Below are 22,668 nucleotides of genomic sequence, written 5' to 3' on the forward strand. Positions count from 1 at the left end.
CTTCAAAATTGAAACTATTGTAGCAATTTTTGTGTAAAAATGGCCAATAGCATTGTAGTCTTCTACCTTGATTCTACTTGTATGTAAAAATGCACAGTACATCAAATATGTTACCAACTTTAGGAAAATAAGATCGATAGATCTGAATTGTATGCACTTGCTAAAATGTTCAATAATTCAGTAGAAAAGGAAGAAGAAACATTAAAGTATATAATATGGGCTCGAAGATAAGCAAAAAATTTGAATTTTCGAGATTTGAATCGCCACCAAAAACCCACTGTTGGATAAGAAACGGAGGAACACTCGGAATTGGAACGCACCCCCACAATAGAAAAACGAAACAAAATGCAGTACAAGATGGCTGCGTTTGGGTGTTGTGGCTACTGATTTGTGTAAGATATAATCCTATAATACTAGATGGTTAATTTGCAGTGAATCGTTAAATTTGTATATCGGTTGTTAATCAGCGTAAGCGGGTGATAGCTTATGTAGCTTATACATGTGGAAGTGAGTCGTGTTGGAGAAACAATGCGAGCACGTCGTTGAAACATTTATCACGGGTGAGTTTGCCTTGAAATTTTATGGCTTTCCCCTTAATTTTAACGGCTCCCCGGATTTCTGCCAAAGCGAAGCACGATGCGACGAAAGATTCGAATTTAGTTCGAGAGACATCGTCAAATAATTCGATAAGTTGCTGGCTGTTCGCAATTCCGCACTCGAACACATTTCAGTCGAGTTTTCTGCGTACATGACGAAATTGTGTAAATACCTAGATGTTTTTTTTTTCTTTCTTGTATCTTCGCATTGTACATCGATGAGTCAATCAACAAATTTTTTATGACGTCCATCACATCTTGGCACGCTTTAAATGCGTTAGCAGTAGCATTCAAGCGTTTCGATTAAAATAAACCTCATTTATACCGCTTACCGCTTTCACCGTGACTCAAGACCACTTCAAGAAAATCAAAATATGTATCAGCGAGTACATTTAAATGGGTTATTATATCAACATTGTTTCCTTAATGAATCGTACTACCAGCCTGCAAGGTCGGACAAGTTTTCTTGTTTTTTTCTAAATTTAAAAATTCTTTCATCAATCCGAACTCCAGATTCCAATGAGCATAGTATAGTTTGAGAAAAAAATTACTACCTTCTATTACCTAGCTTGTATTTTACCACAGGACCTTTCTTGCATTATATAGTATACAGTATGAGTATATAAGATATAAAGAACTTAACATGTTCATTTTGATACTCTCTCTCACATATGCAACCGATTAATGTGAAAACTAATGTCATAATAACTGACATCATTGTATTGAAAAAGGGGTCATTAAAAAAAGAAGCATGTTAGCAGTACTTCTTTTTCTAAAATTATTACAAATGTACTGATAGAATAACTATACAGTTCAGGGGGTGGATGATAGGAATTTACTGAAAGTCCAAGATAGAAGCCACTCGAAACACTGGAGAAAGACGGTGGAGCTTCGGAGGAGGGGGAGATGTCTGCCGGCACCCAGGGCGAGATTCGGGTTGGCCCTTCGCACCAGGTTTGCCATATAACTTGAAAAACTTTTTGCTACTTAGCTATATTGCACAATGTACCTAACTCAAGGCTTGTTCTCCTAAGACATGTATTTTGAGTGTAATAGATTAAGGCAGAAATACAATTATAGAAGCATCGGTTAACTAGGACCTAACAATATCATATTACTTAACATTTTCTATAGCAATTACTTTGAATTTATATAGTTTTTTCTTTCGAACAATACAAAAATTAAAAGGCTGAAGTAATTGAATGAATTACATGTTGTTTTAAATTATTGAGTATGTATACATATATGTACTTTTTCACAGATTCAGACAATTTTATATATCGTACGTATGCAAAGTTGTTTGATACTTTTTTAATTCACTATGGACAATAAATGTATGCATACTGTTATTGTATCAGGGTATAGATGAATCAGTTAGAACTATTGAAACATTTAATCTGTTATCTTGGTTTTAATTACTGTCATAACTCCTTGATGGAAATAGAAATGAAAATGTTCCAACTGTAGGTGTTCCATTAGTGTCAGGGATTATGAAAAATATGCATGACTTGTGCTTAGTTACAGGTTTAGAGCAATTGAGATACCGGTGTTTGTTTACTGCTTGAAGTATACATTCATAGAGTATGTTTTTCCATTTTTTCATTATAACCTTGATATCTGCCTGTATTTGTACACATTGAAAGAGGAGCTCTAAGTTTGAATAGCAAAAAGAGAGCAGGTACCTATTCGTTATACAGTCTCGTTGTACGTCGATGGTTCAAATAACAATGATAGTTATTCTTTAAGTCTGCACGATAACAATTCTTGTTTATTCAACAGTATGATCGCAGAGCCGAAGTACCATGCCACAGACGAGATATTGCTACTCGAAAGACCCTGAATATGATGCAAGTTATTATGATGAAATATTTTATAACAATACATAGGGTAATACCATGCGGCGTAAGATTATTTCCACGTTCCTAGTGGTATTCAGTCACGGTGAAATGACAGAAACACCTTTGCTACAGATAAAGAACTTACTCTGTTTACATGATAACCCATTGGTTACTTGAACCATCTATGAGTATATAATGTATTGTATATTATGTAATGTTTGCGTCCAAAGTACAGGATTTACAATACCAACACATAGAGAAATATGATGCAATCTATCTATCCACATATATTGCCTTCCCCATAAATGTGTTTTGTTTTCATTGTGTAAATATCATATTCTTTGTTTGTTTGTGAATCATCTTGTTCATTTCCCATTGTTTGAAATAACTTTCATAATTTCTATTGATCGATTCACTGAAGAATATAGATGAATGTGCTTTCATTCGCTACATTAACTTAATATAGCTTTTATCGTGAACGTGAACATAACTAATGTTATTAAATGTAAAGCCAATAATAACATGTGTATAATAATCGTACATTATTTGAATTCTCGTTTTTCATGCTTATATTTATGATCATTAGTATGTACACAAACATAAAGTACTCACGCTACTTCTCGTACCAGTAATGTAACAAAAGGAACAGAATGGAAAAAAAAAGTTATACTGGCTCGTGTAGATTTCTCGAAAAGCAAGCCGGAGTATAGGTGCGTACAACTAACTCGCTTTGGCATTGGTGCTAACCACGCACAACCCCGAATTTTGGGTACAGGAGTTGGTTTCTTGTCAGGCCCGTTTGCCTGAGTATCGGCCGGGTATACCTCCTGGAGAGCTGCTTCCTGATCCAGAGTTTTCTAAAGAACGAGAAGAGCTAAGATGGATTCCAGCTATGGCATTAGACGGGGATCTTCTGATGTACTTGAGAGCGGCACGATCCATGGCTGCATTTGCTGGCATGTGTGATGGTGGATCCCCGGACGACGGTTGTGTGGCTGCATCCCGAGACGACACGACTATCAATGCTCTGGACATCTTGCACGACTCTGGCTATGATCCAGGAAGAGCACTACAGGCTCTCGTTAAATGTCCCGTACCTAAAGGCATCGATAAAAAGTGGTCAGAGGAGGAAACTGTAAGTTGAAACGATCGAACCAGAAACTCTATACCAAAGCATTTCTTCTCTTCTCTATTCCATCCCATGCTATCCTATCCTATTCGATTCTATTCTGCCCTATATTATGCTATGCTGTGCTATGCTATGCTACATTATGCTATATTATACTATGCTATTCTTTACTATACCATACCATAAACCATATTTAGTATTCGCGATATATCTCCTTAATTAAGAAAAAGTTGTAACTTTCTTTAGAGAGAATAAAATTTAAATTATTTTTGGTGTTCATGTTTTGCCTCGTAGAAACGCTTCGTCAAAGGACTCCGGCAATTCGGAAAGAACTTTTCGAGAATCAGAAAGGATCTTTTACCCCACAAAGACACGGTAGCGATCAACATTTGCATTTGCATAGATAAGTAACCTAGGTGTTCGGCATGAACACGAAACGAAAGACAATCATCTTGACGTGATATATTTATGTATTTTTAGCCGGAATTGGTCGAGTTCTATTACTTGTGGAAGAAAACACCCGGTGCAAATAACAATCGACCTCATCGAAGACGACGACAAGGCTCACTCAGACGAATTCGTAACACTCGCAACTCGAGGGCTGGTACACCCAAAGAAGAGGTTCCAACTCCGCCGAAGGATACGCCACCGGCCAGCGTCAGTCAGAAAGAGCCGATTTCAGAGCCGGAGACTGTGCCGGTTGGGACACCTGCTAGCAATAATCCCGGCGGAGAAATTAGTTCTGTGACAGAGGACGACAATTCGGAGGAGGACAGCGATTCCAGGGATACTAACACTAACGGAGCAACGCATTCTTGTCAGCATTGCTTCTCGACCAATTCGAAAGACTATCAGGTAGCCGGCAAGGACAGGTTATTGCTTTGTACGGAATGCAGAATACATTTGAAGAAAGCCGGAGAATTACCGCCAGCCCCTCCATACCTGTTCCGCCCCGTGCCCGCGGAATCACCAGATAGCCCAGGGAGAATGCGTACAAGAAACAAGGCCAAGGAAACGCCTAGACCCGCAAGACCTCGACGTACAGGTGGTACGGATACTCCTGATCACGAAAAGCAACAACAGCATCACCATCAGCAGCAGCTACAACAACAACAACACCAGCAGCAACAGCAACAAACGCCAGATAAGAGTAAGAAAAAGACGTCCGGCGGTGGAAAGCCAGAGACACCGAAGAAGGGTCAGAAACGGCCTCAAACGGACGAGGCAGACGAGGACAAGGAGTCTCAGAAACGGAAACGCGGTGAACGCCCTGAGAGTCCTTCCGAATCGCTGACGACCGATAGTAACTCTCTCATGGATGAGCCTGAAAGGGAAGGAGAAGGCGATACGAACGAAAATCAGACCACTCCAGTTACTGTGCCGACCGAGGAGCCTGTCAGCCCGGCTGTAACCACACCAGAAGAACCGACGGAACCGACGCCGGTGTCCACTCCTATACCAACTCCTATACAAACTCTGCCGATATCCGTTCCTGTTATTCACGCTCTGGAGAAAAAGACGCTACTGGAAGACTCGGCGGAATCCAAGGATGCGATAGAAGATGTACCGTTAGCTATGAATCAGCCGTTGAAATTGGAACCTATGCCAATAGAGTCAGTCATGTCTCCGTGCAACGAAGATACAAAGGAACCCGAACAGCAACAGCAACAACAACTCAATTTGAGTACCTCGCAGCCATTGAACATGAACGATATGAACCAAAACATGCCACGGAATTTATCACAAACGATACAGACCGGTAACATTTGTGCGACAGCTGGTCTCCAGGGTATACAGAACGCGCAGATCATGTCTCCGACACAACAGGCACTACCACTGACCATGCAGTACGCGTCTAACGTCCCCCCCGTTCAAAATGTACCGCAAAACTTGTCGCAGAGCATGCAGATGCCGTCAAATATACCGCAGAACATGTCGAGCACGCAAAACATGGGACCAACACAGAATATTCGAGCTCATGGCGAAAATATGTCGAACGGACAAAATATGGGTCAGAACATGGCTCAGTCTTTGTCGCAAAATCTGCCGGGACCACCATTGAACTTGAATATTTCTCAAAGTATACCGCCGAATATGTCTCAGATACCTCAGATGCCGAGTTCGCCGCAACCATTGGGTTTAACGGTAATGTCTTCTGAGAGCAGAATATCTGAACGAATTGCTGATGACAGACTCGCTCAGGAACGAATGAGAGACAACAGGATACCGGACAGAATTTCGGAGCGGTCGATTCCGGAGAACAGCGAGTCCGAAAGAAACGAACCGAGCAATTTGTTTCAGCCGATTCAACCGAGCGGAATGCTACCTATGGAAAAGCCGTCCTCCATGTACAATTTGGCAGGCACGCCGCCTATGGAGCCGCAAAACTTAAAGATCAAACAGGAGATCATCCCTCCCGAGCCGGATCCGTTGCAAAGCTTGAAGGAGGTGAAAGTTCCCGGGTTTCAGTCTGGCTTTCCTGGTCCGAGTTTAGAAAACATCAAAAAGGATCCGGACAGTTCGAGCAAGCCTCCAACGCCGAGCAAGCACTCGATGGCCAGTAATCAAGCTGTTCCACAGATTCAGTCGGTAGCAGCGTCTCCTACACCGACTCTTCCTCCGCCGCCCACATCGATCCCCCAGCCGGTAATGCATCCGGCGCAGCAACCGAGTCCGCACATGGCTCATCCGTTCCATCCTCATCATCCTTTAATGCACCATTCGTTGTTCACTCCTATGCACCCATACCATCCACACGCGTATCCAGGTTATGCTGCCGTTGGCGGGTATCCCTCGTTCCCACCGTATCCATACGGACCGGTACCGCACGCCATACCACCGCCGTCGCCGCAAAGAAGCCAGGAGAGCACGACCATGATGACGGCACACCATTCGAGCACTAGCTCCAGTGTGACCACTAGAGAGGAAGGGGAGAACCTGATAGCCACGCATCATCATTCTTCCAGCATGCATCAGGCGACAGCGTTGCATCACGACAAGCTGTTGACCATTTCGTCGCACAGTTCCCACAGCCACTCGTCATCGCATAGTTCGCACAATACCCAACGCAAGCCGTCGTTGGTCTCAGCGACGTGTTTAACGTCCAGCAGTTCGGCACATCACCATCACAGGGCGCCGCAACAGCAGCCACCAGTCGCGCCGGAGCCGAAAATTGAACCAGATCTGGTTGAGCAGGAGCAAGAGGAACCGCCGAGTCCCCGGGGTCCTTCACCGGAGCCAAGGATCGAGGATTCCGAGTGCCACAGATCTCAGTCGGCCATCTTTCTGCGGCACTGGAACAGGGGCGAGAACAACTCCTGTACCAGAACGGACTTGATGTTCAAGCCAGTGCCAGACTCGAAGTTAGCCAGGAAACGAGAAGAGAGATCTCGGAAGCAGGCCGAGCGGGAAAGGGAGGAGCGAGACAGAGCCGCGGCCCAGCAAGCAAGAAAGATGACCACGCCAGAAAAACAACCGGAGGTGTGCAAACCGCCGAGCAGAGGACCCCTCGAGCCCGTGGTATCGCCATACGATAGGTACGCGGCCGCAGCCGCGGCTGCTGCTGCCAGGCCCGGCTCCTATGCCGACACCCCTGCTCTTAGACAATTATCGGAGTACGCACGGCCGCATGCCGCGTTCTCCCCGGCCCGACATCCAGCACCGCCAGACCCAATGCTTCACTACATGTACGGCGGACCGGCGGCAAGGGAACGCCTCGAATTGGAGCACTTGGAACGGGAGAAGAGGGAACGCGAGATCCGGGAGCTACGCGAAAGAGAATTGAACGACCGGCTCAAAGAGGAACTGTTGAAAGGAACGCCCAGGCCGATGCCAGGACCAGTCGACCCGCATTGGCTCGAGATCCATCGCCGTTACGCCGCGGCGGGGTTAGCGCCCGGACCTTCGGCACCTCCTCAAGCTTTGCACCAGTTCGGCCTCTACGGGGCACCGCCCGGTCCAAGTCAGCTGGAAAGAGAACGTTTAGAAAGACTAGGTAACTCTTATTGTCCTTCGAAACCGTCTTACACACACAGCCTCCGCCCCTCCACCCCCAACACCCGACACCCAACCCCTTTCGAGTACGCATATCTTTCTTCTCGAATCGTGGAATCATTAAGTACAATAGCTATGATTTCGAATTCTAAACAATACGATCTAAGCTTAGGTTTTTGCCACGAGACGGGCAGAGCGAGGTGATGATGATTATGAATATGATGATGATGATGATTTGAATATGATGATAATGGTGATGGTGGTGATGATGATGGTGGTGATGGTGATGGTGTTGATGATGATTATGATGATGATGATGATGATGATGATGGTGATGATGATGATGATGATGATGTTGATGACGATGATGATGTTAGTGATAGCGATAGTGGTCGTTTCCGAATGTTTGTTGTACTCGCCGGACGCTGTGAAATATTTGACAATAAATTACATTCGATAGTACCGGTGACGTGCAGCCAGCAGTCGGAAACGACTGGGTAACGCCTGTGAAACGCCTGTGGAACGTCCGAGCAACGAAAGCGTGTTGCAAAACAGCTATGAGAAATTCGTTTGAAAAGGAGAAAGATATAGTTATTGTTGTTCGCTAGCGTTAAGAGCACGATTAGAGAGAACAGTATGTTTGATCGAGGCGCTGTCGGGTTTAGGGATACCGACTGCAGCCGGCGGGGGGCCAGCGGGTGCGGGGGCTGGCCATCCCGTGGCGGCTCATCACCACGGCCAGCTGGACGAGCGTCTGGCTCTAGCTGCTGACCCGATGGTCCGGTTGCAGATGGCTGGCATTTCGCCCGAGTATCATGCTCACACTCACGCGCATACGCATGCGCATACGCACTTGCACTTACATCCGGGACAGCAGCAGGCCCAGCAACAGGCTCAGCAACAGCAGGAAGCGGCTGCGGCTGCGGCTGCAGCTGGATTCCCCCTGCCTGGTAGGTCCTACAAATCAGGATATCTGATTCGAGTACGCTCTTACACGAAGATCGTTCCTTTTATCGCGATCATGTCCCAGAATTATCAGAATTTAACCGTCGACATCAAATCGAAGCGCGTTTTCCTGTCGCTCCTTACACTAGACGTACATGCAGTTCTTCCTCTCTCTCTCCCACCCTCCCTCCCACCCTCCCTCTCCCCCCTTGCTTCCAAAGAATACGTTTTCCGTCGCGTGAAGATATGTTGCTCGTTGCAAACAATACCGTCCATTCGGTAAAATAAGTATACGCACGCAATAGCTCGTTCGCTCTTACAACGATAAATGATTTTATTCTTAGTCTATTTCGTTCAAACTAGTAAAGATCGATCGTGTGCGAGCGTACCGAAACGTACTTCTCATTCGATTCAATTTCCATCACGCGTCGGAGCTCGTCTTGAAAGAAAGCCTGACAAATAGATGAGAAAGACGCAAACAAACGAGCGTTTCTCTTGCGACAAACCTATTCTTTTTTTGCATTTTTCTCTCGCTTTTCTCGCCATGCCATTGTGACTGGGCATCGAGCCTCTTTCGGTGAAGGTACCATCGAAACAAACAGATTCCACGAACCGGTTCTTCTAGTCGCTTCATCGTTATGTTATAATATACAATAATACTTTCGTGTAAGGTGCAAGTGCGCGCGAGTGTTGCGAGAATCGGTCGTTTGCGTGTATACGCGTGGATGAGTGGATTGAAACGATGCGTGCGCGCGGACTTAATTTCGCACTGTACGAAACCTTTTTCAATTAATTTGCACATCGAACACGCTAGTCGAGCCGTTAACCGAAAAGAACGAAACTTGTCGTCTGCCTCTGTTACCACTTACCATATCCATAGTACGCGCGCGACCATCATCGTCGTCCCCTGTGGTCGCCAATTTCTTCGTTATTTCGGTTGCTTCGAAGCGTTAAAACGCGTCGGGTTATATACACGTTTATCGTTCGTCCCATTGCAATTATCGTTTCGCGAATTCCTTGTAAGCGCACACCCACCCATACGCACATATAAATTAAACAAACCTACACACGATACACGTTACAGGGCGCACCGAAAGGGCCGAAACCATTCTCTCACGCTCTGTCATGCATGCTAGTTTGTCCATTGGTCCGAGAGCTTGATAGCTTCCAAGTACTTGGGATCGTTGGTAACGGTTCGTTAATGTTTGGTATTTGTGCAGCTGCAGCCGGTGCGAATTACCCTCGACCAGGGTTGATGCCGCGTGATCCAGGATTGGCGCTTCATCCGGCGGAACTACTTGGAAGACCGTACGCGGACATGGCAGCTCATCACGAGCAATTGCAGCGTCACCTGATGATGGAGCGGGATCGATTTCAGCCTCATGCGTCGCTCGTGGCCCATCACGAGGAATATTTAAGGTTCGCCTTATCAAATCTATAACAAAATTTCTGATGTAAACGCATGGCTCTATTCTTGTCCCGTTTTAAACATTCACTGCAACGGACTAACGAAGGATGTTTTTTAGACAACAACGCGAGCGTGAGCTCAAAGTTCGTGCACTGGAAGAAGCTGCACGTGGATCACGCCCTTAGGTGTAATTGTATTTATACTATCCTAACGATTATCCTTCGTAACCCGGAACGCGACCATCGTTCTTGTTAAAATCTCGATCGACGGGAATTTAACACGACACGAGTACAAAAGAGAACGATGAGAACAAAAAACATGTGTGTGTTGGGCAAAATGCGTCAAGAGTAGCCGGGTAGAGGAAACAAAGAGCGTAAGGTTTGTTACGTTCGTATTAGTGTAAATACGCCACGCGATATGAATTATCGATAATATAATAGTGCTAGCATTGATTCGGCGCGGTACAGGAACGAAATTACTACACACGGGCGGACAGCGCGCGCGTGTGCGTACACAACCACACGGAAATATACACACAAGACTCACACAACATTCGTTTGACATGTATATTTGTTTGAAATTTCTAGGTATATGTTATATGTAATTACATCACCGATCCATGATATCGGTTATTAGCTCAGAAGTGGATTTGTTCCGTTCGAATTTGAATTCTGCGAGCGGTGATAATGCCAAAGTGTTCAAATGTGAAATTGTTCACCGCGGTTCTGTTTTTTATTAGTTCTATGCTCTTATGGGAGATTATAGATCATCTTTCCATTGTTTCTCGTTTTCGAGTGTCCGATGGATCAAAGAACGCGAGACATTTCTTTAAAGTGTACAATAATTTTATGATTTATAGATTAACTTCCAAACATGTTAGACAGAAAAAGAAAGAAAGAACTGTCCATTTTTCGTAACGATCGTGGACGCTTATCGACCTTCCGTGTTCTAGTACGTATAAATGCATAGTATAAGAATGTAACTAAAGTTTTAATATTATTGTAATTCTTCTGTGTCGAACAATTTGTATATTTTCTATATGTATCCTTTAAAGATTTTACCCTTAAAGACCACGAGCGTTTGATACTGGTTGGATCGAGTGGCTGATTAGAATTAAAAAGAAAACTTTGTAAGAATTTGACCAAAGTTTAGAAAATGAAAAAAATTTTATAGAAAAACGGTACGTTGAGAACGCATAATTTGCCATGGTCGTGCGTTCCGCAGAATTTTATAGACACGCAAAACGCGATCCTGTTGGTGCAGGCGCTGGAGATTGATGCGTCAACGGTTTTCGTCGGAGCAACCAACCTTTTTTTTCTGACGAGCATTCGACGATGTAGATTCGATGTAATCTAGTTATTTAACTAAGTAAATATTTCATAGAAACGTCCAGTTTTGGTCGTATCGTTTTCTTATTCGTTTTATTTTTTCGTTTCGAGTATTCTAATTAAACAAAAGCGAACAATTTAATCGAATGCCGATGTTAATTAATTGGGAGTCGACATACACGAATGCGCACCATCTTCTCACCGTTTGCTCCCGCTTGCGCAAGGTTCAGCGGTTGAAAACGGCTACGATATCGGTTTTTGTTTCGGTCCCTCAGAATCGATATTATCTTGGTTCCATAGCTATCATTTTTCCGTTATTGATTTCGGTGTTGTATGAGAAACAAGAATCGTACGCATTTTCAATCCAAGTGTAGAATCCATACTTTGAATATCTCGTGGAGATACGTATTTATTACGTAAAATAGAATTACGGCCGAAATGCGTAACCGAAAAAAAAAAACAGTTGGCGAATCGATATAATAACGATGATGACGACCGAAATCGATGTAAGCCAGAACAGATGGAAGTTGCAGCAGTTACCAAGTTACCACAGTTTCAATGAGAACCAATGTAGAACAGTTTCAAGCGGCTATTTTCAGATGCTTTTCAATTTTTTGCGAGGTTGTCGTCTTTATTAGTCATTGCAATTGGAAATATTTGAATTAAAACTACTACCCGAGAAACAAAAGAAATCTATTGTAATCGGAATGTTCGAACATCAAATTATTGTATAATAATTTCATACCACCAGTTTGCCTGTTACCGAATTCCCTGGACACAAAATAAATAAGTGTCTTTTGAAAGACTATCTTTTAGTGCCATCTTACCGCTCGCACGTCGTCGGGTTTTCTAACATCATAAGTAACCGTTGTATGGTGGAATCTGTGTTCCATGTCTGTTGCCTTTCCACCACTCTGCAACGTATCGCACCGCATTGCACTGGTTGTCGCCACGTTTTTGTTGATCGTAATGTGAAACCCAGCTGGACTTCCTAGCCACTTTATGTGCGTGGGAGTATCGCTAGTATAGCTAGACCGTCTCCCCGGAACAACCACAAGCGTGTGTCCGTCCTAGTTTTTGCTAAATTTGAAAACTTTGCATGCGCAACCGATCGTTCCCCTTACAAAAGTCTTTGCTTTTCCTTCTCACTTTCTTTTGCTCCATAATCGACGCTTTTCATGAAAATTGTTCGCACGATTCTTCCCGGTGATGTTATCGTCATTAATTCGTTTCATTTTTACTGTAACGACACTTCTATGGTGCAAGTGTTCCGGCTCGGATGCACGTGCAACTCACATGTCTATACGGAAAACATGGGCGGAGCGGTGTAGGTCTGTTTACGAGGAGGGGACCGAAAGAAGATTGTCAAAAAGGGACTACTCGAGGCTTAGTCGTTCGGAGCGTGCTGCCAATGCGGTGAAACTGAGCTCGCAGGAGGACGGCTTTGAGTTGATCGAGTTTTCAGGGGGCCTACCGATAGTACTGACAGCAGTGTGCGGCGTAGTGCGTAGCTTGCAGCATGGCTGCACAAACAAAGAAGGAATCGTCGAAACAACGATATCAAGCGAACGCGCGCGAAAGGGACCGCACTCATAGGTGAACATCATTTTTTCCTTTTTTCTTTAATTGTCTCATACGCTGCTCGAAATTGCGACAAAACGATAAATAAGCCCGTCGATTTCTGATGTTCGGTCGTCTTGTCGCCGATTTCCAGCCAGCGAATCTACACGATATTGTGAAAGAAAAAATTGTAAATACCCTTTTGGAATGTAAGGAGCGCGAACAACACTGAAGAAAAGCAATCTATCCTGTGCAGTGTAAACACGGCGTTTAGCGCGCTGAGAACGTTGATACCGACGGAACCAGCGGATAGGAAATTATCGAAAATCGAGACTTTAAGATTAGCCAGCAGTTACATAAGTCACTTGGGGGCCGTCCTCGTCGCAGGGCCCATAAATCAGCAACCCTGTTTACGTATGTGCGATGATGGTAACGGTGTCTTCGGGGCAAACCATTGGCCCGATTCGCAAACAAGGCCACAGCTTTGTACTTTTTGCCTCTCCATACACAAAAAATACGTAAGTACAATTTTCAGGAGACGAACAATCTCGAGATCGTATACTGATAATTGGACCAATGAGAGTTACTATTACGAGTCGCATATCGTATTGTTTACTTACGGTTTATCGTTGACCTGACATTACAAATTTATTCTTCCTTTTCAGAACTTGAACGTTACCTCGAAAGTCATTTCAGATTATCACAATCACGAGGAGTCGTTGTACGCTGTTCCTGCTACAAATTCAATTTCGCCGACGTATCTTGATTTCACCGATCTATAAACGTTCCTTGCTCATTTGTTGATGTTTACTACTATCATTATCATTACTATTATTATCATCATCATTATTATTATTACTACTACTATTATTATTATTATTATTATTATTATTATATGTAACGTACTGCATATTTCACATTTGTACATATTTACGTCTAATACATTACATATACATAGGCATAAAAATCAAGTAGTGTATAGATATGATTGAGTTTAATAAATGTTACATCGGTACATATGTACTTAAATATGGCTACATATTTATAAATGGTGCAATCGTCGCGCCGGTTTGTCTTTCGTCATTTTTCTCGTAACATTTGAACGTCGGATGTGTAAAATTATGCTGGTACAACCGTGCTCAAAATAACGTCAATACGTCGTGTTTTCTCGAATCATCCGCGAAGAAATACAGAAAACCGATTCTTCTGAATTATCGATGGTATTTATCAAAGGGATTCGGAGTCGATAAGAAAGATCGTTTGGCCGCGGTATCGATACGAGAACGGCTACGGACGCGCTGCAGCGATCGTTGTAGTGTGGCGGTGAATGTTTCAGTCTTTCGAAGTCAACAATGCTGTGAGGAAGCTCGTTTTCGTTTTTCTCCCCGTTCTCGTTTCTCGTTAGAATTTCAGTGTTTTTATTTGGTTAACCGGTTACTCGATTATTCATTGCGCGGTAAGTAGCTCGTAAGAATAAAACCGATGGTTTCGACGAAGATGTTGAAAGGATTTCTCCGAAACTTTCTATAATTGGAATTAGGTAAGCTTCAACGAACAACAAAAAAAAAAAAGAAAGAGATTTACATTTGCCATGCGAGCCATAGTAACCACGGTCAATCAACGCCATTATGCCAAAACCGAATTCCTCTTCGTACAGATACATGTATATATCTTTTGAGCGTGCTTTCGATCTACCGAGTTTGAAATGCGTGCGATGGAGTCGAATCATAGGATAGAATAGAATAGAGTAGAATAGAATAGAATATAGTAGTAGACTAGACTAAACTTAAACTGCGATACAATAATTGGGTAGCAATAATTTGAACTACGCGACTATCAAGATATCGACGCATTGCGAAGGTAACATTTAGAGATATAGAGCCCATACGACTCGAGTCTGTAGATTCTGTTTTTTCAACGACACGTAGAAATCGAACGAAGCTAGTCTATTTCGCTTAAACTGTATTCGAACATCGGAGAAAGATTGAAGAAAGGTTGCAGGAGGATTCGAATATCATTCCGCGCTCGGGAAAGTTTAATGTTACCAATATTTCTGTTATCGTTTCTGGTCCGTTTAAAACGTTCAATCTCGATAAGAGGCACGTTCGTATCGTTGTTCTCGTTTTCTATCGCGCAGGGAATAAGCTCTCCTGCTTGCCACTGTAAGCCGTGGAAAATGTTGAATTAAGCCGTTCTGCCCGTTCGCGGAGTTGAAAGTCAAAAGCGTGGATTCGCGGAACACCGTGGATCGAAAATTTCAAATCAGGAAAATTAGCGCCCTGAACGGCGGCTATCACCGCCATCTTGTAAAAGTGTCTCTGTAGTGTTTGAAGGTTTAGCGAGAAGGAACAGCAGCTTCGCCGGAGGCTGGAAGTCTTTTTGAAGTGGTTGCAACGGTCCTTGGCAGTCCCTGGGCACCCAGGTGACCTCGTGCGAGGCCAGGGTACCTTCAAGCTGCTAGGACAACCTCACGGCCATTAAACACGTTCACACGCCCGACTCTTGCGAAGATGGTGAGCACTCTTTCGTTAACAACCAACATTTTCATCGTATATAACCCTCGAATCAGTCTATTTCTTTTTCACTTGGAATTGCTCGCTCGAATTGACGCGAGCTTCCCCACGATCTATATCGACCTACAAAACACGTTGTCTGAACAAAACAACATACACAAACATTTAACCTGCATTTACCATAAATGCTGCGAATATTACTATCGAACAGACAACTCCCGACTGTCAATATCTTCGTTGGGTTGCCGAATATATGGTCGCTATTACTTGTTTAATAAACACCTATACTATTCAACAGATACTATTAGACACGTAAATAGTCTTTTTGTCAAATAAATAGCGGATTTGAAACTTGCACTCGATGTTGCCACGAAATTTCGTGTGTTCTTGCAGCCTATATAAAAGTGATTCTATCTTAGAGTTTGAAAGCTGACGCATTGTATACCATAATAAAAGAACAATATCTAGAAAGCATACAAAAGTTGGAAAATACATGGATTACTCGTTTGTGTTTCGTCATTTTAGAGTTCAGCATCAACGGGTGGAACCGAGGGGTCTAGTCCAGCCTCTAGCCCTGCCTCGGCTACGAGTCTCACAATGGCTGCGCCAAAGTATGGTACATTAGTACCTAATCGTATCTTTGTCGGGGGCATTTCTGCTAATACCAGTGCCGAAGAACTGACTCAACTATTTTCCTCTTATGGTAACGTGAAAGCTACAAAGATAATCGCAGACCGTGCCGGTGTTTCAAAAGGTTATGGATTTGTTACGTTTGAAACTGAAGAAGAAGCCAAGAGACTTCAAAGAGAAGTATGTTTAGTGCTCCATGTTTGCCAATACATATGTTACCTGTATCAATTTTCATTTGTTTTAATCGTAGCCCGAATGCATCATCTTGAGAGAAAGGAAACTAAATATTGCACCAGCGATCAAAAAGCAACCCTTCAACAGGTCTTTCGATGGTGGCTCTGGATCTCCACCTTCTGTGCCTACTAGCCCTTACTATTATCCAAATGGTCTGTAGAAATTTATTTTAAAATTTCATTTGATTACTATTTGTTGGGTCTGTGCGGCACGTATGACACATTCCTGTTCAGGTATGGGGTTATATCAAAACGGAATGTATTGCAACACGATGGCTGCAGCCCCAACGACACCGATTGCTCCGCCGACTGATCCAGCAACAATCTATCAAACCACAGGAGTGTTTGGTGAGTATATCCAAAAGACAATCATAGTCGTAAAGTTGGTAATTAGCGATCCGAGTGTTGTCCTAAAAATGAAAATCTGAACGATTAGGACCTCAAGCCGCTGGTCACCAAACTTTTGCGCCTGTGATGTATCCGTGTCCTGCACCATCTCTCTATATGCCACAGCAGTACCCATATTCGCCTATGCCGGTGAGTAAAGTACACGACACAGTGGATTTTATGGATTTCTTTCTACGATATTCCCGATATTTATCTTGGGTCCTATATACATCAATCATAATGTGTACCATATCAATTGTCTATGTTTATGGGTATAGCTTGTATTTTTTATTAAACGGTCACACGGTTGCGGTTTGACAGACAAATGGTTTGATGGGAGAAGCCATACCACCGGCGTTTCTACCCAACCCTCAGCAAATGCCTACTTACGTCCTTCTCGACGCTATACAGTATTGAGGTCTAAAGGTACATGGTCTATGCTAAACGACTAGCATGCAACGACTAGCACTCATCCCTGTGCGTTTTCTTTCTCAATCTTTTGCATGGCCTATCGACTATGACGCATGCACACTAGATTCTTCTTCACGATTCATTATTATTGTTATTCCACTATATTATATGATGTTACGTTATAACAAGTTACATTATGTTACATTTACATTACATTACATTACATTGCATTACATTGTACTGTATCGTATCATCTCACGTATGTGTTTTATGCACAAGTTTTTCCACACATTACACGATCCGTCTATTCGTCGAGCACGTGTCTCTCATGCTTGTCTCGATAACGATAATTCAACTACCGAATGCTTATACAATGACTATTGTCATCGATAGTTTAGTTTCCTTTGACTCGACGGCGTGTTGGTTACTCTTTTCATTCTCTACGTCTCTTGTGTCACCGTTTCTGACATTTTTTATGCGCAAGCACTGCGAAATAGCGTATTCGTTGCACAATTAATTGCCGGTATTTCCAGATAGACCGCGATCGATGATTCTGCGTGTGGTAAAGAATCTTACAACAAAGCGCGTCTCTGCTTCATGCTATCTTAGACACGCGCGATACAGATTAGCTAATCGCGTGGAGGTAAAATATTCGTTCGTATCAAAGAGTTTTCATGGCATGTACAGTGATCTTGGTACTCGATAATGATAACGATATCGAATTATCGAAGGATCCTTTGGAAGGAGAGGAAAATTTTCTCTTTCTCCCGCGAAGAGAAAAAGAAGGAGACTGTGTCTGTTGCCTTTATTCATAAGTTAAAGTCGATTGGTAACGATTAAACGTTAAGCTTCATTTATTCGGTCAAGATGTTCTAAGATGGCATAGAAATAAATGGGTGACGGTCGAATTTCGGTTTTCTGTACAGTACGAGACGTATTATCCAGGGGCAGCAACAGCCGGAGCTTCACCATACTTGTATCCTAGCAGCCACTCGCAGAGCAACACAAACGCCAACAACAGCAATTCTGGAAACGGAAACAATGGAACGGCGGGGGCGACTAGTCCTCAGACAGGGCCTCCGCCCGCGCCACTTCCTTCTCTACCTCCACCAGCAGCCACACATTTTTATCCCGCTGCCCCACCGCCGCACCATCATCATCCGCCGGTACCAGCTGGTCCACCTCAGACACAGGTCGATCATGTCTACTATCCGTTTCCAACCGGAACTCACCCTCCGCCACCACCGCATGCAGCTATGGGACTGGCTGAACAGCAGCTGGTGCTCTATCCAGCAGATGCTTCGTTCCAGCAAACATCATCATCCGATGGTCAGACTGCTCCACAAGAGGTGAGTCGACGATTCGTTATTGTAACAGTCACTATAATAGCGGTAGTTGTCATCGTTGACTCTCTTGATATCGCACTCATTCGGAGCCGATCAAATCAAGTCGAATCGAATCAAATCAAAACGAATAGAACCAAGTTAAACCGAATTTTCGAAGGCTACGAGAAACCGCTCGTTGACAAAATTATCATCTGTGAACTAAATCGTAGGATTCTCCTTCAACGTCGAGCCACTCTGAGCAACAGCACAGTGACACAACACAAGCTGCTGCGGGTTCGTCCGCGCCAATGGTGTCCTTGATGCCCGTGAAATTCCCCGTGTCTGGACGTTATACGAATTATCATTCGATCGCGATACACAGCACGAACTTGTACAATTCGCAGTCATGCTTGAACGAGACCGAGGACTGCGCCGGGAATCGAATGCATTGTAGGACTATCGTCTACCACCCGACGACGGTTTACATTCCTCACGCGCACGCCACAACTCCGTATCACAATGCTTCGGTGGCCGGCGTCGCGGCCGGTGCCAGCTTGCTACCGACTCCGACTGCGGCCACGGGTCCAAGCTCCTCCGTGTCTCAGCAGATCTTCGACTCGTCGGCCAAACCTCAGAATTACAATTCAAGGGAATATTCAAAATCAGGGCCCGCGAACGGACAGAACAGTTGTTACTCGAAAGGTGGTCACGGAAACGCGTTGTCGTCTCACCAACCATCGTTTGCGAATAAGTCGCATGTGACGAACTCGCAGTTGTACAAGCACGTGAACGTGGACAGTAGTTACAATAAGTACCCGTCGTCCGCGATGGGTTCGCGGTTCTCTATGCAATACAATCACCGAAGGACGGTAGCTTCGGCAGCAACGACAGCTGTTGCCGGTGGTTCTTCAACGGTTCAGACTTCTCCGGGTTGCTTCGTAGCATCGCGATCCGACACCTATAGTCCCCAGAGGTCCGGGAACGTCGGTGGTTTCGCGTCGAACCCGCCACCTCCTCAATCCTACAACGCCGGTTATACGAGTTCCTCGCAGTCGAAAATGTTTGTTGCGTCCGGTCAAGCTTTTTCAAACGAGTACGCCAACGGTCGCAGGAATCATTTGAACGATCAGTACGCGGACAACGCGATTAAATTGAACACCTATTCGAGTCGTAAGAACGCGGTTAACGCGTATCGTAACAGTGGGCAAACGTCGGAGGCGGTCGTTGGTGGTGGCTCGAACAGTCGATCATCCACTGAAAATTATAGCACGAGCCTCGAGGCTGAAACGGGAGGTAGCAACGGTTCGCAGGCTACTCAAACTGTGCAATGTGTACAAAGTACCGTGGAAAATAATAGCAATTCGGAGAAGCCTGACAGTCCACCGCCAGCACCCTATTCGCCCATGACACGACCGCTCCCAACTTTATCACCACCCACCTCCCAGGTTCCGTTGTACCCTCCGACGCAAAACCGTTATCAGCCATCCCTAGTCCCGTCCCAGCATCACCATCAACAGCAACCGCAGCAGCAACAACAACAACAGCAGCAACAACAACAACAGTCGAGTCAACAGCAGCGTCGGTACACCATCGCTCCTACTACTCTGTCAACAACCGGTCGAAAGTCGGCCGAGAAATATTCGAGCTCTGGCTCGACTCAAAACAGCGGGGTTCTGAGACAGAGCAAGTACAAGGTGAACGGGATCATGCAGACGGGCAACAAAGTATCTGAAGACAGCCTGGGTGGTGCTGGCGACGCTCCTCCTGGTGTTGGTAGAATGCCCATCACCCCGCCGGGCACTCCGAGAACTCTTCCGGCTCATTCCACCGTCGCCGATCAGACTCAGCTGAGCGACACGTGCCATCAGATGCAGGCTCTGAGCCTTTGAGCCTCCGAGTCTCTGAGCCTAGTTTCGCATAGCGCTCTCACCTGTGTCCTTCGAATTCTTTGTTTCTCTTTTCTTTCTCTTCTCTTCTCTCTTCTCTTCTCTTTTCTTTTATTTGACTTCATTTCCGTTTTTCATCAATCCCGTTTTCGTCGATGTCATCTTTTCTCACGGTTCTCGAATACACGGACCACACGTGTCCCCTTCAATTTCAAATTGTCGTTCGTTCGAAGGCGGACAAACGTTAACACTGCATTAGCCCCCTTGTAAAGAAGAGAGAAATCGAAATTTCCTCTTGTGATCTCAATCCCCCAATGCAAGAAAAAGAGAAAAATGGCAAGTGAACTAGAAATGATCGAACTTGTAAATTATTAATCCTTCGATAAATCGTCAACCATACTAAATTGTTAAGCATTTATAAATGAATATGAATGAATATATATAAAACACCCGCGCGAACATACACACTATTTATACATGTATATCGTGTACATACGCATGAAATTCAAAGATTATTACGTTGGATATTACAAATTGTATATGGGAAAGACATTTGTTGGTAAATGAACGAATAAGAAACATAGGAAATTCAAAGTCAGATCCGTTAATTCTTGCAATAAATGAATGTTTACGATATACATAAATATATGTATACATACGTAGGTACGTATGTATATGCATATATAAAAAAAACATGTGAGCGGGTGTATGTGCGCGCGCGCGCCTTAGGCAGTATGGGGAGAGAGAGAGGGGGGGGGGTGGAGATTACAGAGTAGCTATATTTTGTGTGCGTGCGCGCGTGTGTGTGTGCGTATAGGTGGTTGGGTAAGGGAGTGTGATTGTTTACGTGTCCTTGGTAGATACTATAGATACGCTACGTTACTTAAATCTATGTCATATGCAGTATTTGACGTTTAAGCGCGATAGGCTCGGCAAACCATGAATCTCACGAGCAAGGCTAGAGTAGGATAGATGTGGATATACAGACGAAGAAGAATACGAGACGATTAAGATGATGAAAAAAGATTCATACAAATAATAGAACAAAGGAAGAATAGAAAAAACCAAAACAAATAACGTTGTTATCGTACAAACGCGAGCGATTTGTTATGTGTTCAAAGATAAACAAAAAAAAAACGTAAAAGAAAAATACAAGTAAAAGAAAGAAAAAATACGCGGAAGAGAAATAGGGAGGCAGAATGTAGTTGAGTTTCGTAAAACGGTTGCTCAAGGCACTGCCACGTCTCTCATTTTTTATTTTTTACCTGAAACATGGATGCACGTCGGAGTACTTATAGTTTTTTCGTTATTTTTTCTTTTTCTATTTTTTTGTCCTATTTTTTTTCTTTTTGAAATTAGAGTAACCGTGAACTATGATGTATTCTCACGCATTTCTCACAATGGTAGCGGTCATGAAGTTATTGTTCTACTCCCCGCCCCATACTCTCTCACACACCTTCTTTGTTCTTTTCTCACGAAAAATTTTCCGCGCAAAAGATTTGAGATGATCGTAAAAATAGCTGTTAAACGTAACGTTGAACATTGAAAGAAAAAAAAAGCAAAAACACGGTAGGGAGAAAACACGAAAAAACGGATGCCCCATACCTAACGAATACGATAAAAAAAAAGAAGACGAAGAAGAAGTATATGTAATAATGAATTAAACAAAAAAAAATGTGTCGGCTGTGAGCTTCCAAGCAAATAACAATAATTAAATTATTATAATATAAAAGAAGTTAAATAATATTCTACCTAATTGTTACGATGGTGAATTTCTTTTATCTATAACGAGAAATTTGTTATCTCATATCTCGCATATTGTAGCTATTATTGTCTATTTAAACGAAAGGGAGAAAAGACGACGAAAAAGACGTAAAGACAAAATGAAAAGACAGACATGCGTATAGCGATGAAAAATGGTAACGAAGGTTCGCGCGGCGTCGTTGAATAGCTGTTCTATTGTTCTTCTCGAAAGCTGACGACATATCCGCCGAACCCGGAAAATCGAGAAAAATATACGAGCGAGAAACTGAAAGAGACGGAACGAAAGGTATCTAGCGACGACGACAACTACGACGACGACGACGACGACCACGAACAGAAAAAGATTATAGCACGAGAGAATATATTAATGAGGGTTGATAATACGTAGACCACCACGAACAAAGGCCTAGAACGGGTAGATTAACTTAGTGAGTCGTCGAGACAAAACAAAAAACATACAAATTGATTTTATCGAGATAAGGAAAAAAGAGCAAGAGTGCCTTCTATTTGTTTTCGTGATTGTACTGTTGAACATTTGTTGCGTTACGTTCCAAGAGCCTCTAATGTTGTTATAAGAAAAAAATGTTTGAAGAATGTTGTTCCTCTATTTATTTATTGATTTACGGGCTCCACGGCCCACCAGCACCCAGCGGATTATAAAGCGTGTGAAAGTAAGAAAGCAGTTTTTCGACGAGAATAGAATTCCGAATTCAAGAAACGAA

General features: G+C 43.5%; 3 protein-coding genes across 12 annotated transcripts; all 3 read left to right on the forward strand.

Moving 5' to 3' along the window:
• Positions 1 to 327: 327 nt before the first annotated feature.
• LOC144468477 (uncharacterized) lies at positions 328 to 10,947 on the forward strand. Of its 9 annotated transcripts, none has more exons than XM_078177976.1 (9): positions 328 to 560; positions 1,409 to 1,550; positions 2,376 to 2,443; positions 3,228 to 3,569; positions 3,858 to 3,938; positions 4,044 to 7,557; positions 8,222 to 8,506; positions 9,722 to 9,920; positions 10,028 to 10,947. In XM_078177976.1, the coding sequence occupies exons 3-9, from the start codon at positions 2,399 to 2,401 to the stop codon at positions 10,092 to 10,094; spliced, it is 4,533 nt and encodes a 1,510-aa protein (XP_078034102.1). In that variant the 5' UTR covers positions 328 to 560; positions 1,409 to 1,550; positions 2,376 to 2,398; the 3' UTR covers positions 10,095 to 10,947. The 9 variants fall into 9 exon arrangements, with proteins under 9 accessions (XP_078034102.1, XP_078034099.1, XP_078034101.1 ...); XM_078177974.1 differs by lacking the exon at positions 2,376 to 2,443 and having other exon boundaries at positions 361 to 392; positions 468 to 560; positions 3,210 to 3,569; XM_078177973.1 differs by lacking the exon at positions 2,376 to 2,443 and having other exon boundaries at positions 3,210 to 3,569.
• Positions 10,948 to 11,090: 143 nt separating this feature from the next.
• On the forward strand, positions 11,091 to 14,009 carry LOC144468522 (basic helix-loop-helix transcription factor scleraxis). 2 transcript variants are annotated; one of them, XM_078178077.1, is made up of 3 exons: positions 11,091 to 12,833; positions 13,012 to 13,315; positions 13,463 to 14,009. In XM_078178077.1, exons 1-3 carry the CDS (start codon positions 12,757 to 12,759, stop codon positions 13,577 to 13,579), a joined length of 498 nt encoding a protein of 165 aa, XP_078034203.1. In that variant the 5' UTR covers positions 11,091 to 12,756; the 3' UTR covers positions 13,580 to 14,009. The 2 variants fall into 2 exon arrangements, with proteins under 2 accessions (XP_078034203.1, XP_078034204.1); XM_078178078.1 differs by having other exon boundaries at positions 13,054 to 13,315.
• Positions 14,010 to 14,986: 977 nt separating this feature from the next.
• On the forward strand, positions 14,987 to 22,437 carry LOC144468485 (uncharacterized). Its single transcript, XM_078177996.1, has 7 exons — positions 14,987 to 15,310; positions 15,836 to 16,120; positions 16,191 to 16,326; positions 16,408 to 16,521; positions 16,610 to 16,710; positions 17,898 to 18,320; positions 18,527 to 22,437. Exons 1-7 carry the CDS (start codon positions 15,308 to 15,310, stop codon positions 20,183 to 20,185), a joined length of 2,721 nt encoding a protein of 906 aa, XP_078034122.1. The 5' UTR covers positions 14,987 to 15,307; the 3' UTR covers positions 20,186 to 22,437.
• Positions 22,438 to 22,668: the final 231 nt, after the last annotated feature.

The sequence above is a fragment of the Augochlora pura genome, chromosome 4 (assembly GCF_028453695.1).
Source record: "Augochlora pura isolate Apur16 chromosome 4, APUR_v2.2.1, whole genome shotgun sequence".
NCBI lineage: Eukaryota > Metazoa > Arthropoda > Insecta > Hymenoptera > Halictidae > Augochlora > Augochlora pura.

Excerpts from the sequence above, each read along its gene's own strand:
- LOC144468477 (XM_078177973.1), top strand. The coding sequence starts at position 1,503 with ATGTCTGCCGGCACCCAGGGCGAGATTCGGGTTGGCCCTTCGCACCAG. Across the intron at positions 3,570-3,857 it reads AGTGGTCAGAGGAGGAAACT|AAACGCTTCGTCAAAGGACT; the intron begins GTAAGTTGAAAC and ends TTTGCCTCGTAG. Across the intron at positions 9,921-10,027 it reads CATCACGAGGAATATTTAAG|ACAACAACGCGAGCGTGAGC; the intron begins GTTCGCCTTATC and ends GATGTTTTTTAG.
- LOC144468522 (XM_078178077.1), top strand. The coding sequence starts at position 12,757 with ATGGCTGCACAAACAAAGAAGGAATCGTCGAAACAACGATATCAAGCG. Across the intron at positions 12,834-13,011 it reads GAAAGGGACCGCACTCATAG|GAGCGCGAACAACACTGAAG; the intron begins GTGAACATCATT and ends TTGGAATGTAAG. Across the intron at positions 13,316-13,462 it reads TCTCCATACACAAAAAATAC|AACTTGAACGTTACCTCGAA; the intron begins GTAAGTACAATT and ends CTTCCTTTTCAG.
- LOC144468485 (XM_078177996.1), top strand. Across the intron at positions 16,327-16,407 it reads CCCTTACTATTATCCAAATG|GTATGGGGTTATATCAAAAC; the intron begins GTCTGTAGAAAT and ends ATTCCTGTTCAG. Across the intron at positions 16,522-16,609 it reads TCAAACCACAGGAGTGTTTG|GACCTCAAGCCGCTGGTCAC; the intron begins GTGAGTATATCC and ends CTGAACGATTAG.